The sequence below is a fragment of the Paramisgurnus dabryanus genome, chromosome 2 (assembly GCF_030506205.2).
Source record: "Paramisgurnus dabryanus chromosome 2, PD_genome_1.1, whole genome shotgun sequence".
In the NCBI taxonomy this organism is placed as follows: Eukaryota; Metazoa; Chordata; class Actinopteri; order Cypriniformes; family Cobitidae; genus Paramisgurnus; species Paramisgurnus dabryanus.
The window spans coordinates 42,632,138-42,654,643 of NC_133338.1; the positions used below are offsets into that span (position 1 = coordinate 42,632,138).

Here is a 22,506-nt window from a genome sequence, read left to right on the forward strand (position 1 = left end):
AAAAAAAATAACCAAAGAGTTTCGATATTTTTCCTATTTAGGACTTGACTCTTCTGTAGTTACATCGTGTACTAAGACCGACGGAAAATTAAAAGTTGCAATTTTCTAGGCAGATATGGCTAGGAACTATACTCTAAAACTGGCGTAATAATCAAGGACTTTGCTAATGTAACATGGCTGCAGCAGGCGTAGTGATATTACGCACTGCTCGAAAATAGTCCCCTGCTATTGAAAGCAAAGTTCTTTGTTGAAAGTAACCATGGGGACTATTTTCGGGCAGTGTGTAATATCACTACGCCTGCTGCAGCCATGTTACATCAGCAAAGTCACTGATTATTACGCTAGAATGAAAGCCATATCTGCGTAGAAAATCACAACTTTTAATTTTCCGTCGGTCTTAGTACACGATGTAACTACAGAAGAGTCAAGATTTAAATAGGAAAAATATCGAAACTCATTTATTATCTTTTAGCGTGATGCTAATGGTCTAATCAGATTCAATGAATTGTGCTAAGCTATGCTAAAAGTGGCACCGCCAGACCTGGAGATCAGCTGAATAAATTCCAAAACGGTAAGAATCAAACGTTTAACTCTAGGGGAGCTGGAAAATGAGCATATTTTCAAAAAAAGTGGAGTGTCCCTTTAATATATAGAAATGATACAAAGATACCTGCCCAGTTATTGTGAATGTTTATGCAGACGCAAGCTTAATGTGGACTCCTTGCTAATGACTAAACTAAGCAAATACTAAAAGCAATCAAAGTTAAAGTAAAGTGTCATTCTTGTCTTTTAATCTTTATTTTTTTAGGAAAAAACAGACAAGGTTCCAAGAAAAACTGGACAACAACAACAAGCAAGATCTTTCCAAGCAACATTGCATCGTTGATGATGATGATGATTACTCCACAGTCCAAGCATTTTCGCTTGACCAGGAGTCAGCCAATGAAAGCTCTTTTAAGGAACCTCCTAAGCTTCTCACCAACTCTGGACAATCAGCTGTAGCTCAGTTACAAACAGATGTGAATGACATATACAGTATACCACTGGAGGACTTTTCAGAACTAGCAATACTTAATAAAGAAGTTTCCATTTCACCCTATGCCTGCTTTTATGGGGCTCCCAAGACGGCTAGAAAAACAGGCTGGCTGGACAAACTCTCTCCTCAAGGGTAAGGACGATGCAGGACATGCACTCTAATCAAGCACTACAGTATGTCAAATTTCAATGCTGCTGAGTAATGAGAATTCTGTGGAACACCTAAAACATAATTTGCAAAGAAAATTAATAGTTCACCAAAATTCCTCAAATGTATCCACCCTCCCAGATATGTGTGTGTGTGTGTATAGATGCAAAAGCCACTTAACCAGTGGTTCTCAACCTTTTTCGTTTCAAGACCCCCTTGTTGCTCATAACAATATTTGAAGCAAACTCACTCAATTTGTCCAAATATTTTTTTTGCTTGTTTTAGCTCATTTTAGTGCTTTTTGTCTTATTTAAGTCATCTTGAAGCCACCTTGGAAATTTGCTGAGGCCCCCTGTGCGTCACGGCCCCTGGTTGAGAAACACTGCTATAAATTCAAGGGTTGCAAAATTCTGGGAATTTTCAAGGCTGGAAAAATTTTTTATGGGAATTAACAGGAATATATAGGACTTAATAGAAATAAACTGGGAATTTGAAAAAAAATTGCAGAGTTGCATATAAGAGGGAACTTAAATGTAGTTTTAAAACTTTTTGGTTTACAACAACCAAGATTTTATGCAATTTCAGTTGAATTTCTATATAAATAAACTGGGAATTTGAAAAAAAAAATGCAGAGTTGCCTATAAAAGGGAACTTAAATGTAGTTTTAATTTTGTTTGTTTAAAACAACTAAGATTTTATGCAATTTCAGTTAAATTTCTACTCTGCACGTTCTTTAGTCACATGCACACAAAACACTACTTACTTTAGGGCTATTGAGGCCACCCCTGCACCGATGCCACACTACTTGCATTCTTCCATAACATGCCCAGATCATTTCTTAAATTCTGCACACAAAATAATGTGAAAATGTCCATCTTTGCATGTATCCACAGACGTTGTATACATTTGTTTGAAACGTTCTTTTGCTGTGTGTACAACAACATCATACCACTGTAAAGACAAATACTGAGAAAACATTAGGTGAGATAATTAAAAAAAGCTGAGTCTAAAAATGACCCTTCGCCCGCACACACTAAAAAATCCTCCATATATCACTTAGGGCCTTTTTACACCTTTTACACTTTGTGTTTTTTTTGATCGGACAGCTATCTGATTCGTTAAAACTCTTCCATTTACATTCAGCCACATAAATGCGTCTTGGCAAAATGGATATCAAACTGATTTTCTCCCGTTGAAAATGCAAATATGCTATTCGTTATTCTGCCTTAAAATACTTAAGATGACGCTTATGCAACAAAAGGCAGCACTTACGCTGGTTTCACATCGCAAGTGTGAGCAGCGCGTATGCGTAGCTTGAGCAGCGCGTGAGGTGAGCGTTTGCTGCATGTGTCCATTGTGCTTTCACACCGGGTGCGTTTGCACCACATACTGTGCAGTTTTATAACAGTATAAAAATCTCAAGTTCACATTACTTTATTTCACATGCATTAATGAGCAAAACTTCAAGACGCTTTTTGACGGTCAGTGTAATTTATATAATTGTGATTTGTTTAACCCACATTGTTTTCGTGCTGTTCTGGTCCGTGTAATGACAGATATAGACACAATACACAATTATAGACATAAAAAGCCCATGGCACATTATTAAATCTGTTTCTTTGAAGTTTTACGATAAAATAAAAAAAATCACTCAGTGATTGACAGCATGAAGCAGTCGATCGTGTTTCCCTTCGACAGTTTAAGCATAGACTTATAGATGTATCTATTTCTCTGAAGATTATGAATGTGGACAGTGAATGACAGCGCAGTCTTAAATATTGATTGCTTTCTTTTAAACTGCTCAAAGTCATGACTGTTTGAAACACATTTGGCGTCACATGAATGATTTTATGGTAAAATTAAACTTTTTCGCGTCAATCCACGACCATTTAAAGCATAAACAATGCACTGTCACTTTAATTGAGCGTGAGCAGCACAGCAAAAATAGAGCCAACGCCGAAGCGATCGCAGCACTGCTGCTTCAGCGTTGCTCCTGCCACGCGAGCACTTAAAGTTTTATTTCTTTGTTTAATATAATCCAGTTTGTCATTAAACTATTTTATAGGTTCTAGAAAGCTTTTTTACACACTGTCGTTGCTCCATAAAGCAATGAGCATGTCATCTTTGTTTGTTTGCCTCTTTCCCGGCTAACTTGCGAGTGACGTGCTTACGTTTGGGAGCGCAGACATACGTGGCTTTATCAACCTGATGTATTCAAACTTGTCCAGTTTTTTCTGAAATGCATCCCAGACCACCTCCTGAAGTGATTTGAACGATCGGATTTAAATCTGTCTCGAAAATGTTTCTGAGGGCATTTCAAAATATGTGTTTGGCACGTTGTGTGAACCATGTGCATCATGTGTCTTGTCAAAATAAGTGCCTGCTGCAGCTGCACATGCATCTGAAGGTTTTATGATTGTAGAAGTGACCCTCACGTTTGCCAGATACTCACTTAATCCATGTGTAATCAGAGTTTATTGTTAAGTTAGTGTCTTGCGAGTATTTTTGTGAACGTGAGCTCCTCTTTTATCATTAACTGTTTCGATGCGTATGCAGCAGGCACTTATTTTGACAAGACACATGATGCACATGGTTCACATGAAGCAACAAACAAATACAGTGCTGTTCAAAAGTCTTAGGTCATGACCACCAGACTTGTTGTTTCAAAAGTTTGTCCATCCATATTTATTATTTTTCTATCTATTTTATTAAAATAAAAACTTAGAAAATAAAAGAAAATACAGGAAATATATATAAAAAAATTCTTCAGGTATCAGTCAGTATTTAGTGTGACTTCTCTTGGCATGAAACACATCTTGAGCTTTTTTGAGAAGACTGAAGTCCTGAAGTCAATCGAATAGAATTAGAAATTAGGATTTATTTTCATATAGGTTAAGGAGATCCTGCAGTTGCCTGCTATTGCTCAAGTGGAAGGGGGTTAACCTAAATACTTGACACTTCAACTTATAATTTTATACTGTTTTTAATACAACATATACATTTCCTGTATTTTCTGGTTATATTCTAATAAAGAGAAATAATTACATGTGATCACTATATCATTGCAAAACAGCAGATCTAATTATGGCATGGTGGCCTAAGACTTTTGCACAGTACTGTATGTTGGAATGACAAGGAACACATATGACACAGCGAAAACAAAGAAAATGCATGAAGTGACTGGGTGTAAAAAGGCTCTTAATTGCAGATTCCCCTCCATTTTCCAGACCTTGACTACCACAGAAGCCACTGCATTTTAACAGTTTAACTGGTAAATACCAATGTGTGTATACAGTAGCTAGCTAGCTAGCCAGTAAATCAGATATCTAAATATAAGATAGCACTATTATAATAATTATAATAATGTTTATGCTTTTGTGTTACTCAATGAAAGAATCAATTAAAGTTTACTTGCAATTAAACTTACAATTAAATCAGTCAAGATCTAATTTTAAAAATGTGTATTACCCTGCATGCATGTCTGATTATGACCAAACAAAATGTTTATTTACGGTATGTTTGTATATGATACAGTTTATATACATTTCCATAAATTTCTAAATGTTTTTCATAAATTCCCGTAAATTCCCATAAATTCCTGTTAAGTTTCCAATTTGGAATATTTCTGGAATAATTCTAGAAACTTTCCGCCCCTTTCCAACTCTAAACACCACCTGGTCAAAAATATATATATTAATCAAATACTTTTGCTTTAAATGTGCTTATTTCTGGCCTCATGCCTTTCAGAAATACGGCTTTGTTATCAGAATCCGCTTAAAGGGACAGTTCACCCAAAAATGAAAATTCTGTCATAATTTTCTCTCATTCATGTTGTTACAAACCTGTATAAATTTCTTTGTTCTGATGAACACAAAGGAAGATATTTCAAGAAATGTTTGTAACCAAAGCATTCGTGGACACCATTCACTTCCATAGTATTCTTTTTTCCTACTATGGAAGTGAATGGGGTCCAAGAACGGTTTGATTACAAACACTTCTCAAAATATCTTCCTTCGTGTTCATCAGAACAAAGAAATGTATGCGGGTTTGTAAAAATATGAAAGTGAGTAAATGATGAAATTATTTTTTTGGGTAAACTATCCCTTTAAGAACAGCTTTTTACAGGTTCATAATCTCCAAAATCAATTAATTGATCGTGGTTCTTCTGCCAAATCTACCAAATCTAATTTATGCCTGTATTAATTATTTGGGGGTTTAACGTTATTGCGATTATCGGAAGTTTTCTGATACGTATCTATTTGGATTTTAAGAATTTAAGAATATCAACATAAAGGTGAATAAATACTTTTGGATAAGCATTGTTTAACTTTTTGAAATTAAGAAAAGAATCCAATGTAATTCTCACAGCACACATTTCAAATCGATATTGATTGCTATTTGCTCCCTGTATCGCTATTCTGTATCAGGCATTTGTTTCCTCCGGCCACATGACCTCCAGCTTGATTTTAAATTACTTTGTTTTTTTATTTAAAATAATCAAATTATGCTGGGTTATCAACTTGACATGATGTTTCAAAGTCGATTAACACTAAATCACAGTGGACTGTAATTGCAAAGTGGCCTTATTCTACATATTACCTTTCTCAAATCAATAACAAATAGGTCTTAATAAACTGTACCATATATCATCACACTAGTCTTAAACATTACAACAGTTCTGTGTGTTCCCTTTTTCATTTCTGTGTGTTATATAGAAGCATCCGGTTGCTTGTTTAGTCCTTCTCTTTTGTGAAAAGCATGGGTATGGATCTGAGATCAGTATACTGTTTCACACCTTTAGATGGCTGTACTAGTTGTCTTAATAATAAACCGACCATTTAAATTCAGTGGTTAAAACAACCTTCCTGTTCTATTTTTTTTCATTTCCTCTTTGCGTTTAATAGCTGTCAGTTGCTATAGACCACAGTGGTGTTGAATTGGTATCACTGGCCAGAAAGATTTCTGTTTTAAACCCTCAACAAAAGTCACTTTAAACATATAACATAAACTAATCACGTAAAATTTTAATTGATCAATATGATACTGATGTCATTTTCTATTTATAGGAACTGCGTATTTCAAAGAAGATGGGTGAAGCTTGAAGGAGGAAATCTCACTTACTACAACAGCGATAAGGTGGTGCACCCACGCTTGTTAATTTTCACACAGACAAGGACTTTGACGGTCATCTTTCTCTTTGAGAGAGGGCCGAAATCAGTATCGAAGCTTGGTGACAGTTAGTTCAGCATGTATGTTTGAAGTATATAAAAGCCTCCAAACAGCTGCAAATCCTTCTTCTAATTTTCACTCCTGGTGAAATATAAAATGTCCACAGCTGTCGACATTCACTCAACTCTTTTTGTAGATATATCATTATCACAGTTTGACAGAAACAGCGATGGGCGCCAGAACAATGTGATATCATCAGTGTGGAAGAGAGAGGGTATAGAGGACACCCTACAGTGGGGAAAGTGTCGGCATTGAGTGCATATGAAAATCATGCTCTTGTTTCTTCCTATAGTCCTTTAAACCTAATCAAGAGACAAACATCTTTTCAGCTTTTTCCAAAATTACTCGCACCTCTCTTTATCTCCTGCTTTTTTACTGTCTCATCTCTTCTTTACATATAATAGTTTGCAAGTAGGAAGGAAAACAGAAGTGGGAAGCCTAACTTCAAAGTTTGATGACCAACCATATATATTTTTTGCTTTTTATTTATTAAGAGACAAATATGTACACAAAATAGAGCCAGAAGGAGATTTTGGCAGTATGATAACTTTAAGCAAAGATACCACGGCTTCGCGGTATTGTCATTGTCCAATCAAATGAGGGGAGAGGCAGGCCCTTTGTTGTGGTGAGGAAAGTTTATATTTGGTTTGTGGCTAATATGACAGTTAACAGCAAAAGAGTGGTCATGCTTCAATCTTTGATTGACAAGACAGCTGACTCGGTGGTTGCCTAGCAATATAAAAGCCGCTCCGCACTGCTCTTTTTTTTAAGTGACCAAAAAAGGCAGTGCAGCGCACTTTAAAACGCGTTTGGTGTGATTGGCCCCTACAACATCTATGCCTGCTAAAAAAATAAAGCATATAAATGATAATCTTCTTTTACATTTTTTATTTATTGTAAAATATATTAAATGTAAACATCAAATCAATTACATGTTTCATAAATTTTGTGTTAACACCACTCATACCTTAAAAACAGTATCACAAAAATGTTCCTCGGTAGCCTTGAAACTGCAAACACAAAATGTAAAAAATTTGCAAAATGGCTTTAGTGCCCATAAAAATCTTGAATAGGCTGGCAGGAAGTGACTGGGGGGACCTTGAACAAGGCACCTTTTCACCCAGTTTCCACGTAAGCTGCAATTAATGAGATACAGTGGGTTAAATGCAGGAGTCACATTTCAGTCACTTTTCATCTCAAACTTTTTTTAAATGCCCCTAACCTCAGTGTTTTCAGCAATATTTTCTGGTTTCCTAAGAACGTGTCTGTAAAGTTTCAACTCCATATAACACACCACAGATCATTCATTATAAGATGTTGAACATAGCCATTTGTGGCTGCAATAAAAACACGTTTTGTGTGTGTTTCTTTAAATGCAAAGAAAGCTTCTGTTCCTCTCCCCGTATGTAAAGCTTTGGACTACATCAAAATATTTGTCTCTGGCAGAAGGTTGAACTATGCGCTCGTAAGGCGGAGTCTGTCAGCGGTCATGGGTGGGGCGTAATCCTGCCATTACTTGCCTATAGGCCAATTTCGTGTTTGCAAACAGAGATTTCATTTTTTTGTGGGCGGAGCCAAACTGGTTGCAGAAAGTGACTGCTCCGCAGTAGGGTTGTGAAGTGTTTTAGCATTAAACCGTGATTTTTATGGATCCGGTGTTCTGTCGAAGTCTGATTCCCCTATGTTTCCCTTTAGTGCAATGTTTCTTATAGTGTTTTAATCACGTTATGTTTATTTTTAGATAGATAAAAAGTTTAAATGGCTTGGCTACTGATATGCATGTATGTAATGTATATGTATTGTTCTTTTTTGCTAAATCAATTATTTTTACAGTCTGAATCGCTAAAGTACATATAAAAGCAATACTATCATGTATTATATATAATAGCGTTTATTAAATATTTCATAATTTTCCTGTTTTCTATTATTTCTTCCTTATATTTATCTTACGTGTTTGTTCTAAAACTATTATAAAAGTATTATGTTTAAACATACATTAAAGGGCCTGTTTATATATTAATAACACTTTTTACATCATGTGTGTGTGTGTGTGTGTGTGCTATATTTATATATTTATTAAGTATGTAAACATAATCATTTTAGAACAAACAGGAAGAAGACATGAGCTAAGATATAAGGAAATAAAAAGAAATAATAGAAAACGAAAAAATTATGTAATATTAAAAAAAATTGTGATATTGCTTTTTCAGTATAAAAAACATTTATTCTGAATAAATTATAATTGTAACGTGATAAAAACGCTATAAGAAACACATGGAGGGAACAAACTTCGACAGAACACCGGACATCTTCTCTACTTATTTTCTCTTCTAATTATTAAAAGATTTCCAGATGATTTCCTCGCTCCATTCTGTCCGTTTAAGGGCTTATTGTAATCATAAACACCTACGTTTATCTTCAAATGATGTCTTCGACGATGGTATTCTATAAAAACGAAAGCCATCTTTTTTGGCATTCTTATTCTGACACTCAACTGCACAACAGGACATTTTCCAGTGAGTTATCTTGCTCTTTTCACTCGTGTCTAATTCATTTCCACTGTTTTTCTGCAACCGCATGGCGCGCGCAGCTTGCAATGACGTAACTGTGACGTCTACTCTAAATTGGTCTATAGATGAATATCAGTCATGTGACCTTTTACGTCATTCCAGTTGCCAGCCGCTAGGGTTGTGCCGATAGACGATATCATGCCCCCACCCACTCTGCTGCAAGTCGATATACACTAACTCTCTTCAATAGACTATAGCTAACCTAAAATCTTTGCGGGAATCGCTCTATAAATTAAATTGAAAATATAATTAACTAATGCATATATGCTATTTTAAATACTGTAGTCTATGCTGAGACGTGACGTGTGTTAGTCTGTGAAAATATCCTGTCAGGGATTTGATCTTGACATTGCTAGAATCTTGTCTTTTTACATGTTGTACATTTTAACTTAAAATATTTAATTTTGTACAGGAAACATATTAATAATTTATTAGTAGCCTGTTGTAGTGTCTTGGCAGATCGTGCTCATTGTTACACAGCTATGTGGCTACTGTGGCAGATTAAGATATAAACCCAAAATTCAGCGAACGTCAAGAACAAGAAAACGTGAACAACATTCCGACCGAAACACGGGATTTACATACACAGACCATGTTTAAATTTCGATGTTTCTGGCCATAAATACCAACTTGTTCACTTTGTCTAGTTTAAATAAGCTGCGGATTGGAGTGCTGGCTGCTTTATTTATTAGATTTATTAATTTATTTTTTTAGCATGTATCGCACTCTAAAAAGTGTTGTGTTTGACCTTTGGTGGGTGAAACATGGACAAATCCAACTGTTGGACTTAAAGTAACCTATTATGGGCTGTTTCAGCCCAAGATGCTAAATTGTTTCAACCCATGTTTGATCATATTTTATCTTTTTTTCTTGATGGCACCTTTAGTTTAAATAGTTATGGTTTAAATGGTTATTGTTTCGGTTCCTATTTCTCTAAGAATAAAAAGGTTCCTCTGCAGTTTAATCATGCTTTAGTTAATGGTGACTACATTTACATGTTTAAGTGATAAAATATCACTGGTCCTTTTTTGCGCTAGTCCCACTGCTAGATTGTTATATGAGGTTGCCAATGTGTTGTTTGATTTTTTTAAGATTATCAGAGCAAACTGCTGTTACTTTTTTAATGGTGCTTTGGGTGACTCAAAAGATAGATGAATTTAAGGTTTCAATTATATCTTATTATTATTACAAAGTATGCCATAGCCAGCCTCACTTATAAAGAAAGTTTCTTAGGAACTCTTTGCCCTCAACGGACACTTTCTATCTATTTCGATCTCGCTTTCTATTTTCTTATCTCTGATTGAAATGGATGGATCTTAATCACAGTTCACTTCTTGACATCACATAATGATGTTATCAATCACAGAGCAGAGCTTCTGAAGCGTGGGAGAAAATCAAGCGCAACATTCCCACTGGTTCTCCGCAGGACCCTCGAGGACAGAGTGGCATGGTCTCTTTTCAAACTTACCTGATGTTTCATCAACCTTGCGAAGCAGGGGATCCAAGTAAAACTTTCACAGAAGTTTTGTGTGTGTGTGTGTGAGAGAAACGGGTTTAGAATGTCATCTGTCAGTAGGCCGGGTATGTGGAGATGTTTGAGTTAGGATCGCTTTCCCCGTATCTGAAGTACAGCTAAAGCCCATTTAACCAGAAAATCCTAAAAAAGCTCCAGAGTCCTCTGGGAGCGGCGGTGTAAAGCTTTCTCACCACCCACTCTGGTGTTGATGGTACGTAATCATCCAGTTTACGGTGAAAGTGAGATTCCCAGGGCCCACAACTTAAACGGCAGTAGATCTTTCAGAAAACCACTTTCAGCTGTGTGGTCTCGGCTAGTGTGGAGAAATGTAAAATGCAACTGTAATTTGCTATTGATGTTTACTCCACACAGCGCATTTAAGTCAGCCTACACTCACATTGAGGTCTTCATATGGGGATCGTGCATTAACTTTCCTTGGCCAGTTGGTGTCCCCATGGTTCCACTGGAAAACTAACCAAAGCAACCACCAGTAATGAGTAACACAAAAGCTAAAAGCACTGCCGCACTCTCTTTCTCTTTGAGCCAATGCGCTCTTTATCAGTCAGTCCCTTTAGTTATATTGCACATTTTAATGTATGTGTTCATGAACATTAAAATGCATATAAATAGGACACATCCCCTAATCTACTGTAAACTTCTGAAACAACATACAGGAAACCTCTCGCCGACAATGTATCTTGTCCATGCGTGCACTTGCCAAGTGTACGCCGAAGTACTTAAACCATCTCTAAACTCTTAATGGATGCCCCTGTTTGCACATCTACTTTTAAGCCCCCTTCAATGTTCCAACCCTGAAAATCGTAATTACAATGAATAATTAACGCCAGCTTAGAGAGCGCCTCATTATTGCCACTTAGCTTCCTATAAACACGCACACCTCTTCACTTTCATCCCTCTCTCTTCTCTTCCGCTGCTGTCCAGATTTAGACGGAGGAAGTCTCATTAAAACTCATCCGAGTTCATGACCGTACTGCGGCTGCGGCGGGATGCAAAATTGCAGAGCGAGAAAGGAGCCGAATTCCTGAGAGGGGTGACGGCTGCCCCCACCATAATTAGGGTTAACCGAAGTCGTTGTTGTTAACATGCTGTTTTAATTTGAGAAGATGGCGTTCACCCTGACCCCACTTTCTTGCTCTTTCTCTTTCCCTCGCTCATGATCTTCCACTTCCTCTTGATCTGTGTTGTCTCTGTTGAGATTTTCTATCCTGATGTCGTCGTTCCCTCTCGATTAAGAAATCTCAAAGCTATTATATCCATCTTTCACCTACAGTCTTTTTTTCCCTCACTAAATTTTGCTTACTATTTCTGGATAGATGGCCTGTAGAATTAGTGCAAGGTCATCAGAATAATTAACGTCCACATGAAATGACCGAATCTCTCTCTCTCTCTCTCTCTCTCTTTCTCTCTCTCTCTCTCTCTCTCTCTCTCTCTCACTCTCTTTCTCTCGCAACATGGGAACCAAAGAGCCATACATAACGTAAAAGACATAAAAAACATGTCAAGCACTGCTAAGGTCATGAGTTTGAGTCATAGACTGTAAAAAAAGATGGACGACGCCCATGTCCCGATATGGTGCTGACATATTGGGTCTTGAGTCTGCGCAGTATCGATTTCAGGACCAGTCCTGCGCAGTAGTGAGCAGGAAGTAAAGCCACGAAATCAAGGCCCCGCCCTCGCAGAATGCGCATATCACAGCTGTCAATCATGACGTGACACCAACATTTTTATAGCATTAAATAATTAACTAAAAACAAACTTATTTAAAAAACAAACATTTGAATTTACATCAGCCTGATAAAAACTACAGTAAATGACAGAAACCAGCTTTGGAAAAAAGATAATTGAAGTGTAATTACATTGTTTAGTTGGTCTCAAGTCCTGTTGAATAACATGCGGGAGGCGGGTTTATGACCTATACTGGGACCAGTCACTGGGGGGCGATCGAGACGGGGGGGGGCTTCACTTTTCAAGACTTGTGCGGCACGCTTGGTTTGACTCATTAGGGATATTGTCAAATCCAAATGCAAAAGCATTTCCAAATGCAAAAGCATTTCCAAATGCCTTCATGTAATGATAACACACAGCACTCTGTACTAGAGGTCTTCTCGGTTGCAAAGAAATGTACCTGATCCGAAATGACCCGAATCACTTTTCCCCCCAACCAGACGTGCATAAATAATAAAAAAAGACCCGACCTGAGACAAATCCCAGAAAATTAGATCCGAGTCTGCCTCGACCCCGTGGCAATTTTTTTAACCCGAATGTAAACGGGCACCACACCGATGTGTGTCCAGTCTGCAGCCCCCCACCCACCAGTAAGATTGAAAAAACCTCGGTAGCCTCGCAACTAATTTGGCCCGTTTTTCTATTTATTTTTATTTGTTACTATCAAACATGTGCATTCAAAATTGATTGACAGGTCTGTCGCAAGCACTCTTGTCAAACTTATAGGGGATTGGAAAAGGACTCCATGCACACACGTGAAATAGTTCGGGTCTTTTCGGTTCCGTTTAACAAAAACACATTCATTTTAAATTACCCAACCCGAGGCTGCTAATATTATAGACCGTTTCAGCAGTAACAACATCAACAAGCGGCTATCGCGGTCCGCACGTAACTTTCGGTAAACTTCGCTAAGAATAAATAACAACAAAGTTCTTTAAACGTAGTTTATTTATATAACAAGCAAAAAATAGCACATAGATTACCTAGGAAACCAAAACATTTTTATTATTTTCGACGAGGCATTTGTTCAAGAGATCAGTTTAGCAACTACTCAGACCATTAAAAAACGAAACCGGAAGTAAGGTTCGGATCCAGACGTGTATCACGTGCGTCCGATGAAGCCGTCTATACCCGACCCATGTCTGCGTCACAGGTAAAACTTTTAAACCCGAACACGCTCGGGTCAGACCTCAGGTTTTCGTATCTAAGGGACCCCTGAAGACCTCTACTCTGTACATTCCCATCTCTCTCTCTCTTCCAGTTCCTTTCATTCTTCATATGTGTCTCTCTCTCCTACTTCATTCTTCTTAGTTTTTCACTTGCCCTTTTCTATCCATCATACTCTGTTGTTTTTGGAGTGGTGCTTATGAGTGCTGAACTCTAAAGCAGGTCTCGCAGAGCTCTGCTGCTGCTTTGTAGGCTAACGTTGGTTTGAAGCACACAGGGAGACCAAACACTTCTTTTTCTAAACAACTGGCTGTTTTTCCCTCATCCCTCTCTACAACACATCAGACTATAAATACTGAAGTGCCAGTCCTGTTAGCTGGGGACTGGTACCCAGAATCAGGCCTGTTTGAGCGTGCGAATGTGCATTTGCCACAATCCCTTCGTACTTTTTTATAGCGAGCCAACATGGATTGAGGTCTCTGTTGCAAATCGTGTAAGAGTGTGGTGTTTCAATATAAACATGGCTCCCATACATCAATTCAGCTCTAGCGGTTTCTGTGAAGCTCAACTGGTAAGAGCATCATATTATTGACAAGGTCATGAGTTTGCATTCTAGGGAATACATAAAGTGATGTAAACATTGAATGCACCGTGCATAGCTTTGCGAGTGTCTGCAACTTTTCACATTCATCATCAATATCATAAATGGAAGTAGGAATTCATTTTAAGGTCATTGAGGCTTTATTATATATTAGATTCTTCAATGCAACCGGCGTTTGCTTAATTTACAGTTCTGTACGTTTATTAGCTAGTCACATTTATTCTAACTATTAACTCCTTCCTTATAAAGGAACCTTGAATGATTTTAAAACCGTATTGAAGTAGTTCATATTTATGCTAGACACTTCTAGCTCCTTTTCATTATTAATAATAACAAAACAGGTAGGACGGATAAGCTTAATTTGTACATGTCTACAAAACAAAGTTAAAAGCATGAGCCTTCAAATTAAAAGGTTGCAGCGTATAACCGTTTATCGTGTAATGAATTTCACAGTTTGTTGATATTCCCTGTGTACAATGGATGGTTTTAACGTCTTTCTAATTCTCTTCAGGAGATGTACTCAAAGGGCCTGATCCCCATTTCAGCAATGAAACAGGTTCGTCCTCTGGGTGAGAATAAGTTGGAGGTGGTCACCTCCGTGAGAACCTTTGTGTTCCGGGCGGAGAAAGAAGGTGAGCCTCTTTGCTTTCTCTTTTGCTTTTCTATCCCTTTACATGAATCTCTTTTAAACCAATTTACTGCCTCTCTCACGCATGATCCTTTATCACATCTCTTTACCATATCTGCTATAATATATTAAAAAAGAAAAAGTAGGCTACATATTCTACAGTGCACTGATTCAGAGAAAATAAATCACAATATTTTGACACAGAGTTGATAGTTTCAAGGTGATGGATTCCGATTTAATATGTGTATTGGTGTATATCACTGTCATATTATTGCCTGTGCTTTTTATTAGGTTTTTATGCCTTAATATTCCTAACAAAAGGTGCACTGATTCCTGAATCCAAAAGGTCTTAAAGGCTTTTGGTCCTATTCCAGTTTATGGAGTTTAATGGAGCGACTAGTGGTGTTCACAGTTTAGTCTGGTGCTTTAGCTGTAATTCAGCCAAAAAGTGAAATTACTGTAAGTAAGCGCTGTTAGATTAGAATTAAAATTATGTAAGTGCTATTAGAAGTTTAGTGACTGTGAAGTTAAGTTCTTGTAGTCGTAGTTTATTGAGTGTATTAGCTTAATGGTATAACGAATTAAGCGGTAGTAATAGCATTTCAGCAGAACCTCAGGTATTTTTTAATGTTGGATATTATTATTAAAAGTACTCTCAGAATAAACAGTACAAAAGTTGTACTGGCCATGGTACCTTTTAAAAAGGTTCTCATATGTAGCATTTACGTACCAGTATGTACCGATAATGGCGCTTTTTCATTGCATAGTACCCTATGGTTTGGTTTGGGTTGGGTTGTGTCAGCTCATCTTACTTTGGTTTAGTTCGCTTTTCCATCAAGTTTAGTTACACTTCGGAGTGGGAGGGATTATAGGTGTGTCGTTATGTTAACCCTGCCTACTGCCGTGACATCATACAAGTAAGAGCATTGTTGTACATTCCCATACATTAATTTATTTCTCAGTCTGCCACAAAATTAAAGTTGACCACCACAAATAGATGTTTGCACATCGAGTTATCATTACATCTGTCTCACATGACAGTTTCTGTACAAACACCCGTGGCGTCAGTCGCCAAGCTCCCATTTAATTTGTTGTGAATCTGCCACCACAAACTGCAAGTCTGGAAAAACACTGTTACGGTGTTCCTGGTTCTCAACCTGTGGATGTTTTTTATCGCTAAAAGGTAGTTTGGAAACCTACAGCAAAGCACAGATGACAACATGTTTGCTCAAGACAGCGCAAGCTAGCATGAAGGTAAAGCTAATTTTTTACATTATAGCAATGATGCTGGTAGTGACGATTTTCTCAGACCAATCAGTGATCTACAGTGTTTTCATGTCACGTTTTGGTATTAGCACGGCTCGCTTGGAACCCCAACCGAGGTGGTACTAAAAAAAAGTATTGAGTACTATGTACTGCACCGAGTGGAAAAGACACCAAAAGTAAGCTGGCCCGACCCATACCAAACCATGAGGTACTATGCAATGGAAAAGCACCATAGGGTACCTTCCAATATGCATCTTTTTATAAAGGTACCACCCTAATGACAACTTATGTATCTTCTTCTACCTTTATTTCTGAGAGCGTACCATGAAATTACAACCTAAAACCATGGTGCATTTGTAAGGGACGTTTACATTGAACTTAAGCCATATATCATATATATTATCTTGTATTATTTGTAAATAGAGAAACTTGCCTCTTATAAGGCCATTAGACCTGTCCATATTATTAAGCTCTTGCGAACACCCTGCACTAAAAGTGACAGTGAAAGGGCGAGGGGTTCCTCGTGAGCCAATCAATTACCATGGTATTGACATGGCCTGCGCTTCCTCGCTGTAATTACTGCGGTAAATCTGAGGCTAATAGCGGAGTCGCATGCCATAGCGTCCTAGAATATCAGCAAATAATGGCCTTCCAGAAGCTCCTTCCGCCCCAGCTCTTGAGTGATGACCTCTGACCCATGACAAGTGAATTACTGTGAGGGAAGTAAGTTTAGGCATGCATTTAACTGGACGTTTCACCATTAGAAGAGTCAGAGCTGGTCAGATGTACTCATGCATCTTTAAACAGCTTTATAGCACACTGAAAGAGTCATCAATCTAAAGCAAACACAGGGGAGGAAGAGAACGAGTGAATGAAAGATCAAGAAGTGGGTGGTGAGGTGGGATAAGCAAAAAAGCAAGAATGAGAATTAGCGCTAGAGATTAAGCAAGCAGGGGAAACATTTAGATACATAAAGTGTGTGTATATTCAGAGGCATTTTTTTTTAGCAATGCCGATCTTCCACTTTCTCTCTCTCACACACACACACACACGCACGCACGCACGCACGCACGCACACACACACACACACACACACACACGCACACACACACACACATACACAGATCGAGGGGTGAGAACCAGAAGGGCGTAAGTGACATTTTGGTTGAAATACAGATATATTTCCATATATCACGTTTTTTGCCCTCCTGTAAAGTTGGTAAAATGCCACTTACGCCCTTCAGGTTCTCACCCCTCGATATGTGGTTTACAGGGACTCCCCATAGATATAATGACTGTAATACTATACAAATGGTATATTCTGTCCCCTAACCCTACCCCAAAAACCAAACCTCACCAAAAACTTTTGCAATTTTTAATTTATAAAAATTACCTTCTAATGTGTTTTAAAGGGACACTCCACTTTTTTGCAAATATGCTAATTTTCTAGATCCCCTAGAGTTAAACATTTGATTCTTACCGTTTTGGAATCCATTCAGCTGATCTCCGGGTCTGGCGGTACCACTTTTAGCATAGCTTAGCACAATCCATTAAATCTGATTAGACCATTAGCATCACACTCAAAAATTTTAAAGAGTTTTGATACTTTTCCTATTTAAAACTTGACTCTTCTGTCCTTACATCATGTACTAAGACCGATGGAAAATGAAAAGCTGTGATTTTCTATTCCGATATGGGAAGGAACCATACTCTCATTCTGGCGTAATAATCATATAATAAGACTTTTCTGCTGTAACATGGCTGCAGGAGGCGCAATGATATAACGTAGGGCCTGAAAATAGTCCCTAGTATTGAAAGATACTAAGGGGACTATTTTCGGCTGCTGCGTAATATCATTGTGCCTGCTGCAGCCATGTTACGGCAGTAAAGTCCTTGATTATTACGCCGGAATGAGAGTATAGTTCCTAGCCATATCTGCCTAGAACATAATTTTTTTTTATTTCCCATCAGTTATAGCACACAATGTAACTACAGAAGAGTCAAGTTTTAAATAGTAAAAATATCAAAACTTGGATTGTTTTGATATTTGGTTATATTTGGTTATATTTTAGGCACGATGGTAATGGTCTAATCAGATTCAATGGATTATGCTAAGCTATGCTAAAAGTGCTAGCGCCAGACCCGGAGATCAGCTGAATGGATTCCAAAACGGTAGTGGAGTGTGTGAAAAAGTGGAGTGTCCCTTTAAACAATTTTTATTTAATTTTACACATCTGTGTCCTTGTATGCCAGAACACACCCACACACGGAAACATAAACATGTATCAGTTGAACTGGACACTGCCAGATTGAAATAGATGTAGTGTAGATCAGGGGTTTTCAAACTTTTTGTGTGTGTGGACCACTATTTGTAATCAAGAATTTTCGCGGACCACCTCATAATACTCATTATAAAATATGTCTACACAAAGTCCTGAATTAATCTGCACATCTAAATAGTCTTACTAGCACTAAAACTATAACTGGTCATCACATCAGTACAACAGGTTTCTTAAAAGAAAGTTTACTGCACATAACAGCTGCCACATATTCATACAGCAATCCATTTTGTATGGCACTGAACTTGAATGTCACGGCCGAGCACCACTGGCCTATTTTAGTAATCACACAATAACTTGACAATTTAATTAAAAATGTATATCAATATTCTTATATCAATATTATTTATATACATATTCTCAGTGTTGGGAAAGTTCACTTTCTACATGAACTACTTCAATTCACAGTTTACAAATTTTAAAATGAACTACAGTTCATATTTCAAAATTTTGAACTAGTTCACAGTTCCAAAAATGAACTAATATATAGTTCTTTTTTCCCATATTATAAAAAAAAAGATTGCCATTAGCCCATATAGAACCACAGACAGCAATTATTTCATCAGTTTTAACACTGAAGCTAAATGTGTCAGATTTAATCTTAATATCCAACTTTAAATCCTTATCCAACCAGGGTTTACATAAGCATTGACTGTCTTTTAATTTTTGTGCACATACCTTGAAAGGCTAGCCGGGTGGGGGTCGCACCCCGGGCGAGAAGCGTGTATGACAACTCGCAGGTATCGCACACCGCACGTGCACGTTAAATAGTGTGAGCTTAGTCAGAGTCTATTTCAAGATCCAGAATATGCGTTAGCAGCCTATGTTAATCGTTAACAATTTAAGACAAATATGATGTTATTTAATGTTAAACTATGAGTGGCGCGGCAGGAATATCAGCAGCATCTGTGTTGTTTTGATTACGCATTCAGCGTGACTGGTGAACACTGGTGGCGGTGTTGCCAGATTGGGTGTTTTTCCGCTTCACATTAAGGCCTGTTTACAGTGTGTTTTAGTTGGGTTTTCGCCTGGAAGAATATAGAAATCTGGCACCCTTTTGAACGACGTTCAACAGAAAGCGTGCTGTTCACAGGCACTAGAATCAACGAGTTTACAGTAACATTCATCAGGCAGTAATACAGTACGTTCAGATCACGTTCAACTTTTGTTCAATGAACTTGTTCAAGCACAACACAGCATATTCTCAAAATATACATATTCTTATTTTGCCTTTACACGGACCACCTGCAGTACCCTCACGGACCACTAGTGGTCCGCGGACCACAGTTTGGGAATGGCCGGTGTAGATAAAGGAACTCAACTCAGTTAGGAGTCAAATGTGATTATATATCGGATACACCAACACACCCCTGAGTCAGGCCTGAAGAGGTTTTTGCTGACTACAATGAACAATTTGAACCTTTTCCAAAAGACACGGTATGCTAAAACATTCACCTTTAATACAATTAAACCTCTCTCTTACTCTCTCTTACCTTTACTCAGTAGATGTGGCAGGTGCTTTAGACCTGCTGAGGAAAAGAGTATCCAGCTGTTACAGTTTTTTGGCCAGCCTGTGTGTGTGCAAGTAAATTTGTGCAAGCCCCTGTTGTCCTATTTAAGCACAGCACAGGCGAAATCTCTCAGGCTTCATTCCCCACACACACATAAACACACAGGCAGGCAGGCTTAGTTCAACGAGACACAGGGGCTTTTGCATACCTGCTTTGTTTGCAGATTCGGAAGTTTCTAAAGTATAACAATAATATTAGACACTTCTTCCTTTTCTTAAATTCCCACCGTGCCGTGTCTCTCCCTACCTGCATACCACAGCTGTGCGTTTGCTAGCATACATCAAATAGGATGCGGTGTACCTTTACAGGAACACACACTTGTTCTTACCTTCCTCCATCCTTCGTCTTTTCTCTTAGGAGAACGTCAGGATTGGCTAGATGTTCTACAGTCGGCAGTGAGCTCCCAGTTTTCCGTTTCCCATCATCCTCAGAAAGAAAACACAAACAAGAACGGCTACGTCGAACTGCGTGGCCTCAAAGGAAAAGTCTACCTCAGCCTCATGAGAACCAGCTTCAGAATCAGCAAAACAGACCAGGTTGAATTTTATTTTGTGTCTGTCTCTCTGTCTGTTATAAGCCTGTTTTTACACTTTGTGGAAGTCATTAGGAGAAAGGGGGTTAAGAAAAATTTGGAAATTCATCCGGCACAGGCCACATGAGCATTGCAGTTTAACATGATGGAGCATGTGCTGTGGTGTTTGTCTGTAAACGTTCATTTAAAATTTGAATATCAATACATTTTGTGCGGATTTAATTAGACAGTGTAAGACAATTTCAAGTAAACCATTTTCTCATGAGAGTAAAAGAACTGAAACTTTTACATTTTATGATTAAAACAGTGTAACGTTCCCACGGACGACCTCTCATGTGTAGCAGCCAATGTGCTGAGAATGTAGTTATAACACCTCACACATGCATATGCATTTGATCTATACCCAATTGGTCTCAGTTTTAAATGAGATTAAGCTGAGAATGTTATTCACTGTGAGTAGTCGACACACACGCTCACACACACACTTTATCATCTCTGTTTGTCTTTCATTATTTTCCTTATTAGCGCAAGCAAACATCTTTGTCTTCATTCTGCAAGGAAATTGTTTTTCGTCAGCCGATTTAGCATGCGAGAAAGAGAAACAGAGGAGGGAAATGGAAATTGATTGTATTGTTTTTACGTTAAATCCTCTCCGTTGAAAATGCTCTGGCAAGTGAAGGAAAAGCGAAGGAATGAAGAAAAAAAAGGGAAAATTAAGTAATGAAGGAAAATATTGAGTGGAGGGAAAACAAAAAAGATGGAAATAAGTGGAAGGGAAAGTGAAAAATATGAATGAGGGCAAAGGAAATTATGAATAATAGAGGGATGAGTGAAAAAGAGGGGGATGGAAAATAAAGACATTGATATAAAGGAAAGAGAGAATTACAGACAAGAGGTACTGGGCAGAGAGACAATAATAGAGTGATACTAGAGGGAGGTGAAGATGGCAGTAGCTGTTGAGGGATGAAGAAAACACAAAGGAGCAGAAAGATGGAGAGAAGGAGGCTGGGAGGAAGAGAAAAAAAGGTGTGTAGGTATGTAACTTGGTTCATGTTCACTGGAGTGGAGTATTTAATTTAACAAGATGAACGAGCTGCCCAGGACGCTGTTTTTTCCTCCTCCCCTTGTGGTGAGCATGAAGTGTGCTGCCCTTCTCTCCTCTGAGGTCAGGCCGTAATGTTTCCCAAAAGTAATGAAAGTCAACCTAACAGGCAGACCCCAGTCACGTGACTCCACTACAGTTTAGCACTACATCGATTTTTGATTTACCTTACTTAAACTACTGCTCAAAAACACAAAAGCCCTAACACAAGAGAGTGTTTGAGGGCCACTTTTGACTGAATTCAGAGGCAACCCTGCACATTTCAATCGCAGAGAAGGTAAGCTTGGTGAAAAAATCCATCCAAGATGACAAAGAAATTGAATGTGAATGAACTAAATTCATTTGATTCAGTAGGTAGCATCATAATCCATATAAAAGGTTGGAGCATATTAGGTGGAGTATCAAGTTTTTGCTTGGGGGGCACCTGCAATACTTTTGAGATTAGGGCTACTTTGGTTAAAATGACTTTTTGACTGTTAAATTTGGTGAGGTGCACGTGAGGCTACGCACAGGCAATGCAAACCTACGGCGTAGACCATACACGCGACTATAGGGGTGGGCAATATCTCGATATTCAAACTATATCGATATATTTTTAAACCTCAAAATAGATTTTGACATATCGTATATATCGATATAATGTTTATATTAAATTCTGATTTCGCCACTTTGCTACTTTGCCTTCTCTGAGTGCTGTGCTCGCCCCCGCCTCCTTGCTTTTGTTCCCTCTCCCCTCGCGTGATATCTCATTTAACATGGCGGTGCCCGTCACGGAATCAACACTGGCCACCACAAATAGATCTTCCATTATTCCCATTAACATGTATATTTACTGTTTAAAAAGGCTTAAATTCATTGTTGCGAGTGCTCAGCGCGCCCCTCTCTCTCTCTCTCTCTTGCGCATTGCGTGAAGCGCTTCGACAGCGCGCATCTCTCTCTCGTGACAGTGAAAAGGTGGCAGTGCTTTAATGTCCGTTTCTCCGTATTACTTTTTCGCGTAAATGTCATCAGTCACGGATGTTACTGACAGAGAAGACGACTAGTTTATCATGACTA

General features: G+C 38.1%; 1 protein-coding gene across 3 annotated transcripts in view; it reads left to right on the forward strand.

The window, feature by feature from the left end:
* Window positions 1-22,506, forward strand: part of arap2 (ArfGAP with RhoGAP domain, ankyrin repeat and PH domain 2) — a 112,801-nt gene that overhangs the window by 13,482 nt on the left and 76,813 nt on the right. For all 3 annotated transcript variants that reach the window (XM_065289053.1, XM_065289055.2, XM_065289054.2), the window contains 4 exons: window positions 809-1,168; window positions 6,250-6,319; window positions 14,524-14,644; window positions 20,174-20,352. In XM_065289053.1, the coding sequence (XP_065145125.1) occupies window positions 809-1,168; window positions 6,250-6,319; window positions 14,524-14,644; window positions 20,174-20,352 (730 nt within the window). The remainder of the gene's footprint in view (window positions 1-808; window positions 1,169-6,249; window positions 6,320-14,523; window positions 14,645-20,173; window positions 20,353-22,506) is intronic.